Genomic DNA, 21226 nt, shown 5'->3' on the forward strand with positions numbered 1-21226 from the left:
GGACTAAAAAACAGCCCAGTGCCAAGGAAGGGGTAGGAAAAGCACAGCCTCAGGGCTGGGGCCAGCAACTGGGCTCTCAGCCTTAGGGATGTGCTGGGAACCGTACAGAAGTTCAGTTAGACTGGGTCTGGGAAGACTGACCTAAGTTATACCACACCTCAGAAATATACTGAACTTAAAACAGGTTGGCCAACTTTAGACTGATCTAACTTTCCTGAACTCCTGCACAGTTCGCAAGTAGATCTACCTAATTAGCTGAAAGTCCATACTTGGGCAAACTGTTAGACCACGTGGCCATTTTTAATGCGATCTAACCTTCCCCCCACTAATCTCCCCACAAATGTCTGTATGTAGCCATGTACTGGTAGCTATATGAGCATTTCTGAGATGCAAGAATGAGCTGGATGAATGAAGGGCAAGAAAAATAATTTACGTTTCTTATTAGGATTCATTAGTTTCTTTTCAAAAAACCATTCTATTTGCCCCCATAAAGCTTTTAATGGCACTTGCACTACTCGAAGTGCAATTTTCATTACAGTCACTTATGAAATTCTGTTAGGATAACTTTTTATATTGACTAAGATGCAAGTTAGCCTAATAAAATGGTGGAGTTATTCTATCCTGTTCTATTCTATTCAAGCCTTTTTTGCAGGCTCCTAGCAGAGCGCTAGTGAATTATTGTTGTTTATGCTTCCGTTGCAATACAGAATTTTCTAAACTGACACTATCAAAATGTTTCAGTGTTTTTAGTGAAGGTATACTTGTTTGCTTGTTTGAAACAGAAACAAAACAAAATGCAATATACCTTTTCTTTGCAGCTGGAAAGCATGCTAATAATGCTAAGACAAACAGACTGCACTGAAAGAGCTGGAGACCAGTCTTCTGTTAGAATGGATAAACAGATATGACCATTGCTATACACATGGGGATGAACAGGAATATTGTCACCAGTAAACATGACCTAAAAAGTAAAAAAAGTGCAATTAGCATTTGTTAACATTCTAAATGAGAAAAACATCTACAAACAGTAGTATCTTATATTAAAGAGCCAGATTCTGCCACTTTTACCTACAATGAGTAGGTACTTCACACAACTTTGCAGGGCCACTGATTTCTACAGGATGTTCTGCAAAATAAGGAACCAAATCAATAGAAATAAAGGTGACAAAATTTGGTCCTAAATAACTAGTATTGATGAAATGCAAAGTGCTGTAAGGTTAAATGTAATTTGTACTTATAAATGTAAATGCAGCACAGAAACATGCAAAAACTCCTCCTTAATTATGTCAATTTAAAGACACCAAACTAAAATTTTACAGGGGTGGCACCTACTGCCCAAGTAGGTGCTTGATTTGGTGGAGGGAGCACAAGAAGCAATAGGTGGAGCAGCTCCAAGGTGAGTACAGCTATGGCAACACAGCTCTCACTCAGCCCCCATGCAGCTAAGGGCTGTGTCCACTGATACCTCAATCTCTTGGATTGAATGACAGACTATAACACACCACTAGCCACTATAAGCAGAGGGAGAAAAAGTTATTTGGGGCAGCTGAGTGTACATGTGCGTGACCCCTCAGCAGGTAATTCTGTAAGGGAAGGGAGTGGGGCTGAGGCAGGGGCAGGTCCTGCACTGCTGGGGCAGTCGGGGGACAGAGCCACGGCTTGTCCAGGGGGCTCCCCACGTGGGGAGGGAGAGACAGCTCCTGCTGCTGCACGCACCCTGGGAGGGCACAGGGGGCACGTGCCCTCACATCTGTGCAGGAAGAGCTGTGGCTGCAGGCTGGGCCCGGGGCTGTGCTACACTTAGGGTGGGTGGCAGTGGCACTGGAAATGAGGTGTGAGGGGAAATACGGCAAATTTTGGAGTTGCTGCAGCCCCCCGTAGCTTCCCTCCCAGCGCCACCGCTGTGCATCCCGAGCACAGCCTGGTCCAGCCCCCTGCTGGGAAGAGCCCAGCACAGCTGCAGTCCACCCTGCTGCCCCACGTAGATCTGGAAGGCACACACTCACCCATGCTTTTCCTGGGTGTGCACAGTGGCAGGAGTCGCATCCCCTGAATGAGATGCTCACAGCTGTCCCATGCCCCACTGGCTGTGCAGTGCTTGCCCCTGACCAAGCCCCACTCCCCTCCTTCATCCCTACTGCAGCTGCCAGAAGCCCACAGCTGGGCTGACTTGTGGCCCTACCACTGCCCTACATTTGGGGGAGATAAGCCTTGTTAGTGCCTCCCTTCTGCCACCTATGCTAGGCACTCTCCCAAATTCCATGACCCAATGATAGCCTGCAAGCCACGTGTTTCACATCCCTAAAATACACAATTGGCTCAGAATTCAAAGGAAAGCTAGGTGAAAATGGAAGAAAAGTCCTACTCCGAGCAACCTCAACACACTTCATCGACGCCCCCATCTGTCATCAACAGTCTCCCACAGTGTACACCCACTATTATATGACATAATAATATATGAAGAATAGCTTTTTATTAAGACCCATCACCATAGTGCTGGCATGTTCCAAGTATTTTATGGGCATTTCTTCATAAAAGTAGGAAGTATGGAAACATCATCTCCTTTTTACAAATTGGGGAAAGGGGACTGTTAGAGAGAAAGCAAACGTCTAATGGCACATAACATTTCTTATGGCAGAGACAGGAACTGAACACAGATATTTTGAGACCCATCCTGATGCCTTAATCACAAAACCATCTTTCACTCCACCTCACATTTCTATCAGCTTGCTTACTGGTATTCCTAAAACATTCAACGTCTTACCTTCAGAGGTCCAGCAATGCATTTCTTTTTTTAAAGTAATCTCTTGCCTTATGAAAAGTAAAACCTTTGCACACCTCAGGAAACAAGTGCATGCATATATGATAGACAACATGTATTCAAGATAGAAAACAATGGACTGCTTGAGTGACAAAAGTTTAAACTTTAAATTTGTAATACGTATGTATTCCAGCTAGAATCTGGGTGTTAAAAATTATAAGATGCACTTTTAAAAAGGCACTATTTTTATCATTCTTGGTATCTACAACAGCTAAGCATCCTGTACTTAAATACTTGTTTTCTGTGCTAATAAGTGTACATGTACTGTCTGTAGAGGTGCACCGATGCATTGGTCCGATATTGGATCAGCACCAATAAAAAGAAAATGGGTCGTATGGGGGGGGGGAAAATCGGCCCGATGCGCCTGATAATTAGGCCGATAAATGCTCGTGCATGCACGCAGCCGCAGCACAGCACGTAGGCAGCAAGGAGCACAGCCCAGCAGCTTAGAAAGCTGCAGGCAGCTGGGTCAGTCTGGTGTGGTAGAAGGGGAGGGGGAAGGGAAGGGGCATATTAAGGCCCCATGGTGAGGGAGAAGTGGGGCTGGGGCAAGTGCTGCCCAGCCGGGATGAGGTGGGCATGGGACGGAGCTGTGGCTTCTGGGGGGGCGGTGGGGCCAGCTCCTGCCACTGCATGCCACTAGTCCAGGAGCTGCTGCTCTGGCAGCTCCTGCTGCTCAACCAGGAAGGGGGGGGGCATGTGACTCTTCCTGGCCCACCCTGTGCAGATCTGGGGGCACATACCCCCCCTCCAACCCCTCCTGGACGAGTGGCAGGAGCCACCAGACAAGCACCAGATAGCAGCAGAAGCTGCTCCCACCCCGACAAGCCGCAGAGCTCCATCCCATGCCCGCCCTGCCTGGGCAGCACTTGCCCCAGCCTGAGCCCCATTCTTTCCTCACTGTGGGGCCTTGATCTGCCCTGCTGAACCACACCAGACTTACCAGCTGCATGCAGCTCTCCAAGCTACCAAGCTGGTATCAGGAAGCAGACTGGTATCGGCCGATATGCCTCCTTAAAAATTGGCTATTGGTATCAATCCCAAAAATCTCCTTCGACGTACCCCTCACTGTCTGGTTTATTGTTTTACATTAAGTTGCACACAGCCACACACACATGTTGGATAACAAGTACAAAGAGTACCTACTTGGAACCAAATGAAAGTGGCTACTCTCTTGTGGATCACCTGTGAGTAGTTCACTGCAAACCTGATGGGTGCAGATGTATAGGTGCCAGTTTGCTCCTTAAAACCTAAGACTGAAAAGTCAGCATTCTAGTTTTTACCACAGTACCTGATGATATCTTCGTGGTTAAGCTTTTCAAGCAAGTGGCACAACAAAAATAATTCTACAGAAATCACAACTGGTACTGCCGCATTTAATCGCACATCGTACACACCATTTCCCTGAAAATTCACCAGCCAAAGTTGGGGTGAGTGTCTTAAGCATTTCAGCTGATGTCCATACTGGAATGGAGGCAGGAGAACAACAGAATGGTGGTAGAGGTCTCTGCTTGGTACTGGCTCACTCAGGGCTGAACCATCCAGTCACAAGAAGCAGGGGTGGAGTCCCATCATCAGCCTCACTCCCCCTACCCATGCTGCAGGCCCAACACAGCTACAAGTTTAACCTTCACAGCTGCTGCTGATCTGGCAACAGCTGTGTTGGCCAAGCAGCAAGGGGGAGGGGAAATAACACTGGCAATAGGACTCTACCCCTTATCCGTGCTGGCCTGGAGGGTTAAGCCTAGACTGTGGCAGGGAAGTCTGGAAAAAAAATGTTTTTCCTCTTCATTTTGCCTTCCCAAAACAAGGTGCGTGAGATATGTGAATATTTGCGGTAAATCTCATTCTTGGTATTTTCAGCCAAGAGGTCAAAGAAAGAGTAGACATGGTGCCTCTGGAAAGAATGAACTAAAATTTCTACTTAAAATCATGGTATAATTGGATCACAGGCCTCTCATGCTATGCCATCACACCTATGCATTCCCCTGCCACAATCACAAATGTGGTCCTAGTTACCATACTTCCCAAGGATCAAAAACAAGCAAGATAAGAAGAGAAACCAAAATGGAAATTGTAAGAAAAGCTTTAAGTAGTAGTACCAAAAATCTGAGGCAAGGGTACAGGAAAAAGCAGGCTGTTTTCCACCCTACCTTTATAGCTTTAAAAGTAGAGGCAGAACTGCCTGTGCTGCTCTTTCTTTTAGTATAAGATGTCCCTGATAGTATTCAAGTGAAACTCACAAAAATGTTGAATTTTCTCTGGTCTTCCTAAAAAAATAAGTGGACAGCAACAGGCAAGGTCATCCACTGCAGTGCCATTTTAAAAAGACGTGGCACCTCCACAAATATGTTAACAAACCCACATAACTAAGCTGAGCTACTATATTATGAAAAGCATACACGTTACATTCAGTATGTGGTATGCAGCTATCGTCTAAAAGAGGGCTCTAAATCAAGAAAAAGAGAAACTAATTACCTGAGGAGAATCAAAAGGGTATCGACTACTGAACTTAAAAAGAAGTTGAAATTTTTCTCCTTCATATAATGTTCCTGAAGCACCTTCCATGTCTACAATCCACCTAGAAATGGAGACAGAGCTTTAGAAATGTGATGTAGTAAATGGTAATTAAAACGCATATAAAGCAACTAAATCAACTATCTACTATGACAATATTATTGGACATACGCTTCATTATCAGTGATGACCAAGGAACCAGGTTTTGCATTTCCTGCAGAAAAATAGAAAAAAACCCCCAAAAAACACAACATATTTTCTCTTTTAATGGAGAAACATGGATTTTCCACTTTTGCTAAGAGCTCTAAAAGCTGGCAGAGTTCCAGCCTGCAACGGGCTGGGTGGGGGGGAGCAGGAGAAAGGCAGTCAGGCAGGGAGGGCCATGTTCACATGAGTATTCACACACGCAGATAGCTGCCAAGCAGCCTGGAGAGCTGGAGGTAAGTCTGGAGGGGGAAGAGAGTATTGAAGCCTCCACAGTGAGGGAGGGAGTTGGGCAGGGGTGGGGCGGTACTTGGAGCCCAGGGCTGGAATTTGCGGCCACAGGGCCCTAGTGAGGAACAGGATGGAGCTATGGGTGGATTGTCTGGCGGGCAGGGATGAAGCTGGCTCCCTGCCACTGCATGCATTCCTGGGAGGGGGGTAGAATGGGAACATGCCCCTCAGATTTGTGCATGGGGCAGAAGCAGGTGCAGGCTGCCTGCTGTGGGCTCAAGCTCTCCCCCTGGGGCCTTCTCACCCCAACAGGCAGGACCCAGCACAGCAGGGCAGAGTGGGGCTGGGAGCCCAACACTGCCCTAGCGAGGCACCCCCATCCTGCTTGGCAGCAGCGGGGGTGGTGGCACAGAGCTGTGCCCTTCACTGCTGCTGGGCAGGTAGGGGGAGCCTTGCCATGGCAGCATGGAGTTCTCAGTGGTGGCAACAATTTTGGAACCTGCTGCTCTGCCCTGCTGCACCAAGTTCTGTCCTCTGGGTCACGGAGGCCCCAGGGGGACGTCAGCCTGAGCCCACAGCAGGCAGCCCACCCCCACCCTGGGCTCTGCTCCAGCCATGCCACCCAAGGGGAGGAAGACCAGGCTCCACTTTACTGCAGCAGCTGCCATCTCCCATGGGCAGCAGCCAGGGCTTAGGTGCTTCTGAAGGGGGCTACAGACCCGGGTCCCTGGCTCTGTAGCCCTGGCAGCTAGGGGCCCCCCTCCAGCAGGGCTGGGGGGCTGTAGCAAGGCCTGGACTTGTGTCTTGTTGAGAGAAGGGGGCAAGGGGAGCTCTGATTAACCATGATAAAAACCCAGAATCAAATACCAAAATTTACAGGCATTTAGAACTGATTTTATTATAGCAACTGAGGCACCAGTGGGCTTCTAAATTGGTTTAAAATTATAAATATCTATATAGTGGCGTTTCATTTTAATCACAGATTTTTTTTGGGGGGGGGGGGGAAAATCAGAGACTCTGTTTTTAAATCAGAGTATTTGCAATTTTTAAAACAGAGAAAACCAGGATCCCTAGTGATGGTGAAAATAAAAAGCCAAAGCAAACCAAACTGCATATGTAAGGAACAAGTTTAGTATTTTACCTTCTCATACAAATATCATGATATAGGAAATCAACTCAAACATGCCATCTCCCTAAGCGATAAAGATGCATTACATTTGTGCCAGGAAAAGGACCTTTTTGCTAACACAAAATGCAAATGTACAGGTATTCAAGGAATTTGATACAGAAACCTAGTGATCACAAACTGTTCACTCTCTGAACAGCAACACCGCTGTCTTCTGGTGCTACATGCAACACATGTTCCATTACACCAGTGGTCACCAACCAATGGATCTTGATCCACTGGTAGATCTCAGAGCCTCTTGGAGTTAATCCAAGGCTGGGGTGGGGGGCTGAGTGCCCACGTGCATGCACGTGCGCACCCCAGCCCAGCAGGTCAGTCCATGGGGGAGGGAAAGAGCAGGGGCTAGATCGAGGACCCCGTGGTGAGGGACAGCACCACAGAGGCAGAGCAGAGGTAAGCTGAGTGGGGCCCTGGCCGGGTGGGATTTACCTGCTGGGGAGGCGTGCCCCAAATAATTTTTTCTCCTTCTGCCTCGATCTGCCCCCTACCCCTTCCCGCCCCACAAACTTACCTGCTGGAGGGGTGGCGGCAGTGCATGCTAGATCTTGGGTTGCTTTTAAATGCCAAAGGTGATCTCCTACTTAAAAAAGTTGGAGACCACTGCATTATACATACCAAAATGGGGGTCCTAGGATCCTCAGTATCCCAAGCCCTCCATCCTCTTGCCTCTTCCAAGAGGGAAGGGAGAAAAAGTAGATGCCTCCCTGACACTTTCCAGCAGTGAGCTATAGGCCTTCAGTCACAGGCACGTGAACAATCTTAGTAATTCCCATTGCCTTCTGAACAGCACCAGGTAGCCCCAGCACTGTTCAAAGGGTAGTGCAGCTTTCTTCCTCTCACCATAACTCCTCCCTCCCCACACACTCACTCTACTGATTGGCAGAGTGATGGATCAGGGAGGCACATAATAAAGCCCTAGTTAGGGTTGAACAATTCCCCCTGGAACAGCAGCCTTAGCAGGAGTGGAAGACACTGTCCTTTGCAGCTGCTGCTTTTCTGGCTGGGGGGCAAGCAGGCTGTAAATGACTAAGCTCCCCTGGGGATAGGAAGAGCCAAAACGCAGCCTGCTATTGCCCCCCTGGCTGCAGAGCTTACCTTTGTGGCAGCTTTGTAGTCCTTCTGCAAGGAGGATGGAACCCCTGCATGTCCCTTTATCACATTTTTGTGGAGTTGCAAAACAACACCTATCCATTCCTCTATGCTATTAGGGGAAAGTTATTTTGAAAGACTGGACTTATGTCCCACTTAAGCCTTTATCCCAAAGTTACAACTTGTGTAAAGATTTGCTCTATCCTCTACCTCAACATAAAACTCTATTTCCTTTCCATTTGGTTTTACTTTTCTGCCACTGAGATAACAGATGTAAGAACACAGTGAACAAAACAGTTTACCAATATTAAAGCAGAATCAGAAGAACACTTACAAAAGGTCAGTTGGAATACTTCAAAGACATGAACAGATAAGGAAATGGGAAGGCTAGCAATGCAATGGCACAGGGACATAAAAGTAATAGCTTATTTACAAACTACCAATTCTGATCAGAGCTCCTCCTTGAAAGTTGTGTAAAAACAAAGGAAATTGCCAGACCAAAAGCACAGCTGTAAATATCTCCGTAACTTAAAGAAAAAAAGTCTGGTACATTTTGAAAACATGGTTCTATGTGGTAAGACAGTTATGGTTAATATGCAAACCTATCCTAAAAAGTGATGACAAAAACAACTGACGTGTTAATATTATTTCAATAATGCACAAATTAGATATGCTAAGAATTTTATTAATACTTCTGGAATGATCTGCACGTTACTTGTGGCTTGCTGATCGATAAAACCACCACCTGGCTTGAGGTTTATGAAATCTTTTAGCACACACCTCTCCTTAAGCACAGAAATAACAGCAAGTAAGAACATAAAAATAGTCTATACAGCTTTAAACATGTTCTAAGTTGCTGTAATTCAATTATTATATAAATTACGTAGTCACTATCCTTAGCCCATTGTCAGACAATACAAGGTCCGCAGAGACCCTGGACTTCTCTCTGGATCATTCACTATTCAATGGATGTCCCATCAGATCATAGTATTTCTTCTCTTCTGCTTACACTTGACACATGCCATCAGGATGTCAAGTCTATTTTTTGACTAACACAATAAGCTATTAAAAAAAAATCTACAAAAATGAAGAGGCTTTGAATACTGCTTTATATTTAAATGACTTCAATTTTCCAGTAACACTAGCTGTGCCAATTTTTTTGACTTAACGCTTTTTTGAAGTCTATTTACTTCTCTCATCCTTTCCATAGACTGCTTTCAAAATTTCCCCACCCCCCATATTTTATTGACTTTTATCAGGGCTTTACAAATTAGATTGACCAATGAATTAAATTTAATTCCATTTGTAACAGCAAATAGGAATCCCCTGATTGTGTGCTGTCTCAATTGACTTTAAACAAGATCAACTGAAATTCTGTTCTGAAAAAGGAATAACAGGCACTTTCTTATTCAAAACAGCTCTGTCCCTATGTAAAGTCAGGAGTCTAACTTAGAAGTAAAATGTGTTGTTACTTATTAGCTCTTCTCTTCATTTATGGTGCCAGGCTAATTTAGTCCAAATTTATATCACTAGTCCAAAAATTACCGAAGACCATGAAACTGTACAGGTACGACTAAGGCTGTAACACACGCTCATTTAAAGGTGTGGTGGGATCTGATCCCCAATCCCAACTCTCACACTTTCCTGCATATATATGGCATTTCGGGAGGTCAGTGCAATTTTGGAATCAAACATCAGATCCTGATCATACCCTACTTGATGGTGCAGAGGGAGCCCAGGATCATGATCCCAGGTTCCCTCTGTACCAGAGAATTGAAAGTCAGGTGCCCATCCAATCAGCTAGCTGTCAGCTGGCTCTGGGACCACACCAGGGCTTGAACCAGCTCCATGTGGTCCTCAGCGGTGGCCAAAGATCAGCTGATTGTCAGATGGATCAGGACTGTATCAGGGCTGAAACTGACCCTGCTGTTGTTTCTGAAGCCAGCCAACAATCAGCCAATTGTCAGTCAGTGGAAACCACACCAGGGTCAGTAAGAGACTCAAATGCAGTCCTAGCTCTGCTACACATTTCATTTACGGCATGATGGAAACCAGCCACAAAACAATTACACATTGTGCGTGCAATATTTTTTGTGGTTCGTTTCCCTTTTAGTAGATACATTAATTACCTTAACACATGGCCAGGTTATCTTACGTGTAATGTCTGCCAGGTCCTGGAGCGCCAGATCCTATGTGGCACTTAGATGGCTGTATAACCATGCGTTTTTTGGCATTTATAAACAATTTGGTACTCAGTGCTCACCCTGTGCTTCAGAAGGTTGCATTCCGGACAAATAAAGACTCAGCTTCACTCAAAGCCCAGAAATCCAATTTAAAAATCCAACAAGCTACATGGAAAATGTCAGATAAGCAACAGCCTCATAATACATTTTGGTAAATCTATTTCCAGAAAGTAAAATCTGAGACCTTTACTCAAAATTTATTAACACACAGCTAACTCAATCACTATTTGCTCGAATCCCAGACAAGTTTTTTACCCCCCAATCAGCATGGGGGGAAAAAAAAGATTTATTTTAGGTTTGAGTACCTGGGCAGGAGTAGCTCAGCTCCAACTCCAGGCTTGAGCTGGGGGCCAAAGTCAGAACTGAGCCATCACCTTCCCTGGATTGGGGTGGCTTGTGCATCAGGGGAGGGAGCTCACAGCAAGAATGCAGGGGAAGAGGGTTTGAGGGGAGCAGGGTTTAGGAAGCAGGGGGACAAGCATAGGGGCTACGAATGGGGGGGCAGGCAGCAGGAGGACTGGTGTGGGGGAGTAAAGGGGCATGTGATAGAGTGGAAGTGGGAAAGGCATAGTGAGCAAAGGGCAGGGCAGGGCAGGGCAGAGGCTGCTCACTTTGGGGGAACAAAATTATTGGGAGGTCATCTTAAATTCATTCCATAGCTGGAAACTTATACCAAATTTATAATTTCCCATGCATAGAATCTAATTATTGGCAGGTACTCTGAAATTCAAAGTCATCTTCAAAGTTGTTAGGTTCAATGCTCTCCCTCTGTAGCATTCACCCTGGCACTGTGGAAGACAGAGTACTACGCTAGATGGACAACTGATTTGACCCAGTATGGCTCTTGTGTCTTGGATTCAAATAATTATGACTAAAAATCATCTTGGAATCAGAACTTTAAAATTACTGGTACCAAGAGTAGAAAGTAAAAGTATATTCATGAAACTACAGTAGACCTAACTGAACTGGACCAACAAAAGTATTAAATGTGAAATTATCTCTATAAATTTTGCCAATGGTCTTAAATCCTTACATACAGTATTCAAGCTCCAAACTCAACCAGAAACAGAATTGTGCTGAGCCATGCAGAAATTTAACACTTTGAATGAAGGAGAAAAGGCCAATAAATTAATGTCACTCAGGACAAGAATTAGGAGTAATACGTTTCAGAAACCTTTAGAAGAAACCTGTATATCACACCAGAAGATTTTTTTTTTTTATTTGTAAACTACAAAATCCACATTGAACTAACAGAAACATTGGCCCAGTAAAGAAAGATTTTGATAGCACACCAGAGAAAATCTGGCCTGTGAAAATTTAGGCCAAGGGGTAGACAAGTGACTTGGGCCATGTAATGTATAATCTCAAACTTTTGTCTTCTAATTTCTTGTCAAATTATATATCTAAATCTAGATATATACAGATATCTATATATAGATGTTTGATCTCTATAGATCTATATAGATAGATCTACTGATATAGATATGTTTGGGCAAACAGACTTGTCATACTGGATCCAACAATTTGTTCACAAATTTCAGTATCCTGTTTTCTCAGTGGCAAATGCTGATAATCCACTGGAAAGGGAAAAAAAACATACTAATGAAACTTGCCAACTATGCAATATTTTTTTATTAATGCCAAAAGTTAAAAGTTCTGTCAGCATTTGGCACGTCTATGGCTATAACAACCAGACCCATTTAAAAGCCAGGCATGACACTCGACTCACTGGGGTGGAGGGAAATAGGCAGGCATGTGTGTATAGAGCCTATGGTCATTACTGGGGTCTGTGAATGTTACAGGAAGCCAGGTCCACAGCTTCAGTTTTATTTATGACTGAGCCCATCAATCAAGTTCAGGCTCAATAGACTAAAAGTTGTGACACAAGTCTCCATTTTCATTTTTGCTGGAAATTATCTAAAATAAAAAACTATTAGACAAAAATAGTCAGGAAACAAACTGACATGGATGTCTACACAGATAAAGTAGGGGTGTCACAACAGGTTGGATTCAACCTAAGGAATTGGGTCATCTGACCCACAAGACTTTTCACTGCAGTTGCTTACAAACAAGGAGTTAGTGCCACCACCACTCAATCTTCTTGCTGCCACAGCCACAATGTTAGCATGGCCAGCCTCTGAAGTTGAACACTACCACAGAATTTAATACATTTGGTTGCTATTAGCAACTAAAATCCGAAGCGTTCATCCCTTGGCATGCTGGCCACCGTAACACTGTGGCTTCAGCAACTGTAGCTCTGGGATTCAGCGGCAACACCATTAAGTCCCTGGTTATGAGTGCCAATATAAGAGCATCAACATCTGCAGCCCAAAGCTCAGGTCCAGTCTATGAAAGCAAATGAGTTTGACACCCTCAGATTAAGGAAACACTGTAAACTTGCACTTAATTAGCAAAAAAATTAAAAGAATTCAAAACAGTTTTGTGTACTGTATCTGAAGCTTCCAACTGATATGTCATATTTTTGAGTTTATAATATTTTTCTTTTCTTTAAAACATGCTTATGCCCTTTCATTTCTTTATGCACAGTTGTGTGTCACACAAAGACTAAAACCTGATTATACACAAAGTTCTGTCAAATATACAAAACCAGTATTTTTTCTCTTTCACTTAAGGCAGGGTTTTTCAACCTTTTTTTAGCAAGTGTACCCCTTCTGGTGGCAGTGACCAGACGTGGAATTAGGGGAGGTGCTGTGTGCTCACACATGGCGGTCACTGCCACCGCCACCACCCACTGCACCACCGTCACTTGTCAGCAGCCCAGAGCCACATGTGCCACCGGCCATGGAAAAGTGGCACAGGGCTGTGGCGGCCGCTGCATGTGACTTCCCCTCTCCCGTACCAGCCCTGCTCACCCTCCTGGCCCTGCTCCTGGAAGCGGGCATAGAAATGCACTTACACACCTGCCACTGAGACCCTCGCGATAACCCAGTGGTCAATCAGAAGAACGAGCTGGGGTGCAGGGCCAGCTGTGTCTGTGTCATCCCCCGCCCCAACACGCCAGTAGAGATGCTGCCTCCATGAGCCAGGGCAAGCTCCACCCCTGCATACCCCTGAAGACCTTTCATAGTTGGTAGGGTCAGAAGGGACCTGAGCAGATCGAGTTCGACCTCCTACCATGGCAGGAAAGAGTACTGGGGTCAAACAACCCCAGCAAGGTGTTCATCTAGCCGCCTCTTAAAAACCTCCCAGGGTAGGAGCCAGCACCACTTCTGTAGGAAGTTGGTTCCAGATCCTAGCCACTATAACCGTGAAGTAGTGCCTCCTGATATCTAGCTTGAATCTACCTTCTGCCAGCTTGTGACCGTTATTTCTAATCACTCCTGGTAGCGCTCGGGGGAACAGGGACTCCCCCAGTGCCTGCTGGTCCCCTCAGACTAGTCTGTAACAGGCCACTAGATCCCCCCTCAGCCTTCTCTTGTGAACAGGTTCAGGTCCCGCAGCCTGTCTTTGTAGGGCCTGCCCTGCTGCCCCCCGATCATGCAAGTGGCCCTACTCTGGACCCTCTCCACGTTGTCCACATCCCTCTTGAAGTATGGCGCCCAGAACTGGATGCAGTACTCCAGCTGTGGCCTGAACAGTCCCGCATAGAGAGGGAGGCTCATCTCCTTGGACCTGCTTGAGATGCATCTGTGGATGCATGACAAGGTGCAGTTGGCCTTCTTGACTGTGTCCCCACATTGTCAGCCCATATTCATCTTGGTATCAATAATGACTCCAAGATCCTTTTCTGCCTCTGCATTGATGAGAAACGAGTTCCCTACCCTGTAGGTATGGTGCTGGTTCTTCCTCCCCAGGTGCATCACCTTGCACTTGCCAGTGTTGGATCCCATCCTATTCTCATCTGCCCATCCCTGTAACCTGCCTAGGACCAATTGCAGCCTATTCCTCCCTTCTAGTGTGTCCACTTCCCCCCACATCTTGGTTTCATCTGCGAATTTGAACAAGGTGCTTTTTACCCCCTTGTCCAAGTCACTGATGAAGATGTTGAACAGTGCGGGCCCAAGGATCGAGCCCTGAGGAACCCCACTGCCCACATCCCTCCAAGTTGAATAAGAGCCATTTCTAAGTATCCCTGGGAGGTACATGTATCCCTGGTTGACAAACCCTGATTTAAGGTAATCATAAATGTTAACTGTAACTGTAGTAAAGAGAAAATTCAAACATATAAATATTCTTCAAGTCAAAACTGCCCCATAGGTTTTTGTTCCACTTGTTTTAAGAGTAATGTGATATTGGTATCAGGGTGAATAGCTCACATATCAAGGTCAGCTCAAAAAGCAGATACAGGAGGAACATAAACCCAATATACCACTCAATTCTCAAAATTAAGTCTAGCAGAACTGCAACTAAGTGATTCATAATATTGTGACACGGATGAAATTCTGTGTGAAGGATGTCCTCCTCTGATAATTTAGTCTAAAAAAAATTGAAGTTAACACCTACCCAAATTTTACAGAAGACAGTAAAATGTAACATATTGCAGATCACTCACTCACGTAGTTTACCAATAAACACACTTAGCAATGTACTCATTAACATCAATGTTTATATATCCATAGATCAACGTGAATATTCTGTTAATGTTACCTAAAGCAGGAGGGGAGACTTCGTAGCTGTCTACAGTCTGAGATGATATTGAAAATATGAAATACAATACACTCACTGTGTAATTGAATTTTGAACACTCTTTTCATTTAAAGTCATTCCTGGAGGTGGGTCATTCTGCAAAGCCAACAGTTCTTTCTGTAATCTTTTCTAAAAAAAATAGAAATAGCATTTGAAATATTATATACAATGCATATTACAATGTAGTATATTAATTTATAGTACACATTGCTGTTTGTGGAAAAAGGAGATAAATTCCAACTCATTGTCAGGCAACAACCTATTCAAAACTTGCAGCACAGAAATGCAGCTAAAAAGGAAAAGGGGGGAAAAATTTCTTCCATAAAAATTAAACAGAATACTATAAGCATTAGGATAGTTGTGCCCCACACATGGCCCTGTGGACCAGATGAATGGTGCAGTGCCTGTCTGCAGCCCAGATCTGGCCCAGCACCATCCTTCTCTGCCCTGGATTGGGCCCCAGGGCCCCGGTACCACTCCCTTCCACTCAGATTAGACCCTGGGGGGCTCTGTACCACTCCTTCCTGCCCACCCTCATGATCCAGGATTGGGTCCAAGGAGCCCAGCACTGCTCCTTCACATTCCCTGTATGTTGGGATTCGGTCCCAGGGCCCAATGCCACCCTCTCCCAACCTCCAACACTGGGGGGCACTGGGACCTAACACTGACTATGTCAGACCCTGTACACTCAGAACAGGCGCCAAAACCAGCATGCAGAGCCCAGGGCTCCTCCTGGGCCTGGAGATCTGGCAGCAGGGGGGTGGTGACACTGCTCCCCCCAGTACCAAACTTTCAGACCTATGGAGAGCACTGTGGGTCAGGTGAAACAGCACTGTGGGCTAGTTATTAGGGAACAAATCATAGGCCTCAAGCTCAGTATTTTTTCTATTCTATTTTAATTCCAAATATAACAGAACAGCTCTTCAAGTCTGAAGTAAGAGGGGCAGATACCAATGGTTCTCAAGAAAGACTTTGCTCTTATTATAGGAGCAGTGGTGGTCAACCCATGGTACAGGCAGCTGAAGGGTATGGCAAGTGAGCCTTGGATCCCAAGTTGAAGAGGGTGCCGGCAATGCAAGTCAGGATGGCAGTCATCGGTGCTGGCTCAAGTGTTTGGTCCTGCTGGACCTGCAGGGTAGGTACTGCCACATCCATGTGGTGACAGGATTTCAGAATTTTGTATTTTCTCCAGAAGGCAATGAAAGGCATTGACAAATTTTAAATGCTTCACAATAAAGCAACTGTAAACCAGAATGTAAAAATCAATTCTAAAGCGTAAGTACTATATTTAGCTACATAAAACATGTATCCTTTGCACCAAAATCAGTCTCCCATGCATTAAGCAGCAGCTGAGTTTGCGCATGGGAGACGCTTCCTGTATTAGTGCTTTACAGTGCAGTAGCTTTAGCACTACTATTCAGACAGCTGAGGGAGTCAACTGACTTAACTGTTCATTGTTCTCCACTCCACAGGTGCTAATGAACATTTTTAAATAGTCTTGGTGTTCCCCTAATCAAGCAATTTTGCTATCTATAGTTGCTCTTGGTACTCTTAAGCAGGAAAAGGAGTATAAATCAGCTAGAGATTAGGCTGTCGTTCTATGTAGTCATAACTCCAAGAAAAATCTATTTTTCCCCTCATTCTGCCTTTCCAAAACAAGGTGTGTATTATATTCTGGACTGTGTGCCTGCAAGAAAATATGGTATTTTAAGCCCTATCTAAAGTCTGAGAATATTTCAGCAATACCTTCATAACCAAAGTGAAGAGCAGATAAACTAAACCGTTTTCTTTTCACCAGGATCAGTTGAAGTCTTGTATTAAAATTTTAAAGTTCTAATGATACAACCTATGTGATAAATGTAACATGCTTCTTTTATTATCAGTCAAATTCAATCTGCACCTGAAGTTACTGGCACTTATAATAATCTTCAGATAAATAATGCTTTTGTCTGGACTGAACACTCAATTTTTCAATTCATCCACAAGCTGTCAGCCTTAAAGACTCTTTCTGAAAACATTGTAAAAGGTTAGCATGTAAGCAGCTAATCATTTTCTGGTGTTTTGGTATCCTTCAATAATAACTTTGTAGTGATTTTCCTGTTTCAATTTTAAAATGGATCATGAGAGTTAGTAAGCAAGCCAAAATCTGACATTGCTTTCAGACCACCCTTGTGTCAGAAAAACCTATATAATAAAAGTGCATCATCTCAAAACAATCCCACTTTAAATCCAATCTATTGCATATTATTTAGTTGACTAAAATTCATACAGACTCCTTTATTGCTTTGTATCTATATTTCCACTTCCACAGATAAGTTGGAGCAACCTGTTACAAGGAAATTAAATTTTGACCTAGATTGGACTGGTCTTCAAGACGGATCAAAGACTTTTTATTCATATCAAAATAGTCTCAATTTAGATTTGCTTTGTTTAGATGTTCCTATTCGTTAAAAGGTCTTCGCATTTTATAGTAAAATGCTCAAGTGAAAGTTCTGTACTGGTTTCTTCATTTTTTCCCTGCTAAAAGAACTTCAGATTCTCTAGAATTGTTCGTTTCAAAGCAACATCACTACAGTAAGAATGGCAAAAACTATACTCCCCCTTCAAAGTGTGCTGCTGAAGTCAACTGGATTTGTACAATAATTTAGGTATGCATGTTTAAAAATTCTGACCCATGAATCTCTTACGTACACAAAATTACTTTGTTTATATCTTGAATGTCTAAACAGCTTTTCACTGTAAACACTAAAGCTATTTTATACTTAAGTGAAAAACATGCCATCTAGAGAAAAAGCTTGATTTTACAAAATTTCAGTAAGTGTGAATATATACCTAAAACCATTTAAAAATTGGCACTGAAAACAGTATTTATATATTGGTTTTAAAATATTTGAACATACAAGAACAATTTTAAGAAAGGAAACAGCTGCAGTGTTTATTCTATATGAAAACCAAACTACAAGTAAAAGCAACTTTGTAGTTCAAGATTTAGAACTGTGCTTCTTTTCAACAAAATGCTAACAACGTATCTGCACAGTGTTCCTTTTCCATTGGTGGCTGTCATGCACAACAATGTTTGAGACTGCTTTGCAGCACTGTGCTCACAGATTATACTTTTCGTCCAAGGTAAAAGTAGCTAAAGAAAAAGGGGATGCGTATCACCACTAATACAGCAGCTCTCCTCCAACTCTCATTTTATATTCATTAAAGATTTGAGTTCTACCCTTACACCTCTTGATTTGTAAACCCTCCTCCTCAATTGAAAAAATATTAAGCCAGAGCCTTCAATCAAAAAGAGAATTCCCCTTGGCTTCTTTGCCTTATTCCAAGTGACAAAGGCCTTCACAGTGGTCCAGAAGTCAATTCAGATTCCAGAAAAAATACTTCTAACACTGATACAACTCAGACTGGTGGAAGAAATGAAATTACATATACTGGATGTGCAGGCTACCTCTGTAGGATAAGAACCATCTGCAAGCTGCCTAAACTACTCATAATTTTCACTGAAAAGTCCAGCATTAGTTACAAAACTTTTTAAACAGATTTATGATTGCATTTAAAACAGGCAATTTTAGTGGTCAGATTCTCCAATTCATATCAGAGTTTATTCAACTAGCGCGCAAGCTATATCAGAAACCTATTACAGTAAAACATGAATAGGGGCCATTTGTAAGGAAGCCAAGTGGTTCATTCATTCATCAGGCCTCCTCTGGTCACAGGCTCTGGATCAGATGTCTTATATAGACAAGCAAGTCCTTCAATCCTCAGTCTCAATTGTAAATTACCTTTACAAGCAAACTGTTCGTCAAGTATCCCTAGTGTGATTCATCTGTTCAATCTACCTTACAGTCACTGTGAATTTTATTTTCCATGTTCTACACATGTGGATCCTAGAACTCACCCTGGTTCCTCAAATCATGGTCTTGTCTGAGTAGCAAAAGAATTGATAGTTGGGGTTGTTCTACTCTCTATGCCCTTAAGAAGGGCTTATATACTATATGACATCTAAAGATACTGCGAGAGAAAGTCTGGATTCCAGTGCAGGGATTACATGCCTCAAAGGGGGATCAACGGACACAAAACACAGCTAAGAACGACAGATAAGTCATTGATGATGATTAGGGGTGCACCGATAAAGATTTTTGGGGCTGATATCCAATTTTTAAGGAGGCATGTCGGCCGATACCAGTCCGATACACAACCCAGCAGCTTGAAGAGTAGTGTCCAGCTGGCAAGTCTGTTGTGGTGGAAGGGGAGAGAGAAGAGAAGGGGTGTCATGGTGGGGGGGTGAGATCAAGGCCCCTGCAGTGAGGGAGGGAGGGAGGGAAGGAGGAAGTGGGAGTGGGGCTGGGGCAGGCACTACCTGGCCAGGGCGGGGTGCAGGACAGAGCTGCAAGCAGCTCATCCAGGGGGCTCAGCTCCCACCACTGCATGCATCCCGGGTGGATATGGGGGTGTGCACAGACCAGGCTGCTACTGCAGGCTGGGGCCGAGGCTAGGCTCTTCCCATTAGAAGCTGGGCTGGCTTGCGCTTGGGGCATCCACTGGCGGCACTGGGAAGGGGGGTTCCGGGGGGGGGGGGAGATGTTGCAGCCACTCGCTGTAGCCGTCCCCCACCCCAACTCCCTCCTCCCAGTGCTGCCACCCACCCTGCCCCAAGCACAGCCCAGCCCAGCCCCCACTAGAAAGAGCCCAGTGCACCCCACAGCTCTAGCCCACAGCTGCAGCTTGCCCCACACAGATCTGGTGGCACAGACTTACCAGTTGCATGCAGTTCTCCAAGCTGCCGGGCTGTGCTTCTCACCACCTACGTGCTGCGCTGTGGATGAATGCATGCACACGGCATTTATCAGCCACATTAGGCTGATTTCCAATAGTCAGTTTTCTTTATATCGGTGCCAATACGACATCGGACTGATGTATCAGCACTTCTCTAACGATGATATAAATAACCTTTTTAAATTTGTATAAAAGTACCTTAAGGGGAAAAGGAAATTGCAAATTTTAATATAATTTCAATCACTTCTTAATAGAAAAAAGCAACACACTCTCACATATGACATTCACAGTAATATTTCTTTCTGAGAGATCAACAAACAAGGACAACTGAGCAAGGGAAGATATAAAAGAAAAGCTTACAAACATCTCAACTCTACAGTCAGTTCGGCTGTTCATTCCCTCCTTCCATTAGCATCACAAAATCATGTTTTTATGATCAGTTACCCAAATTACTTTCCAACTTCAGTTTCTCACAGTTCCTCCCTATTAATCAGAATCAAGTCTAAGATAGCTATTCCCCCTCTACTCCTTCAACCTTCTTAAACAAAAAGGTTGCCAAGACAGTCCATAGATTTCTCAGTCTGTGTCCTACTGAATAAATTGCTTTTCTAACACATTTGGATAGTTAAAATTCTCTTGTCATCTTGAGACACCACCTTTGGATGCTTCTGCTGACTGCTCAAAATGAACCATCCATATTGCCCACCTCATCTTTTGGTTTACTGTCCAACCTGAGTATTCCATGAGGCCGCAATGAAATAAATTGGGTACAATTATATAATTAGACTATTATTGTGCATTTGCACAAAGGAACTGAATTGAGATTGTGCAGGCAACTTTAATTCTGTTTTTCCTTAATTTTAAAATATTTAACCTTGAAACCTTAAGACTAATTTATTATCATTTTTACATATACTACTCTTCTCTTTTCTTCAAGATGCAAACTGAAAAATGTATCCACCCCTTGGGAGCAGAGCATGATTTTGTGGCAACTCTTGTCACCCTCCAGTCAGGAAGCTCTGAACTGTTCGCCACCTACAACATTTTCTTTTGTGTTGTACGACGAATTTTGTGGCACTACAAAAATAACATCTGGTGAAAAAGTCAGGAAGAGAAGTGATGCCTCAGTCCCAGGCCAGAAGCCTCCAGCCCCCCCACCACCCCAAACCCCTGCCAGAAGCCTCTGCCTAGCAGGGGCTTCTGGAGGCAGGGAAATAGCTGCAGCAGGGTGTGGAGGGGAAAGGGGCAGCAAGCAGGCGTGTGGAGTGCAGCGACATCCAGGCAGGAGTGCAGGGCCAGTGCTAGTGCATTGGGACCAGCAGGCCCAGAGTGGGGAGGCAGGAGTGCAGGGCTGGGCTAGTTCCCTCCTCTCGCTGCTTGAGCAGAGAAGCCTGGCTCCACAGAGTCCCTGGCAGCTAGGACCCTGTGCCCCTACTGCCCTGCTCTAGGCCCCGCCACTGCTGGCCCAGGGGCACTGTTCCGCACATCTGCTTGCTGACCCTTCCCCCC

At 44.4% G+C, this 21226-nt stretch overlaps 1 protein-coding gene across 2 annotated transcripts in view; it reads right to left on the reverse strand.

Moving 5' to 3' along the window:
* UBE2W (ubiquitin conjugating enzyme E2 W (putative)) overlaps window positions 1-21226 on the reverse strand; it is a 58458-nt gene that overhangs the window by 9750 nt on the left and 27482 nt on the right. Inside the window, exons 1-4 of one of the 2 annotated variants that reach the window (XM_019549323.1) lie at window positions 16839-16930; window positions 14976-15067; window positions 5300-5402; window positions 806-961 (exon numbers count right to left, since the gene is read on the reverse strand). In XM_019549323.1, coding sequence (XP_019404868.1) covers window positions 806-961; window positions 5300-5402; window positions 14976-15016 — 300 coding nt within the window. In that variant the 5' untranslated portion in view covers window positions 15017-15067; window positions 16839-16930. Of the gene's footprint in view, window positions 1-805; window positions 962-5299; window positions 5403-14975; window positions 15068-16838; window positions 16931-21226 lie in introns of those variants that run through there. The other variant, XM_019549312.1, reaches the window with a different exon arrangement.

This window comes from Crocodylus porosus, unplaced genomic scaffold (genome assembly GCF_001723895.1).
Source record: "Crocodylus porosus isolate Cpor-Errol unplaced genomic scaffold, CroPor_comp1, whole genome shotgun sequence".
In the NCBI taxonomy this organism is placed as follows: domain Eukaryota; kingdom Metazoa; phylum Chordata; order Crocodylia; family Crocodylidae; genus Crocodylus; species Crocodylus porosus.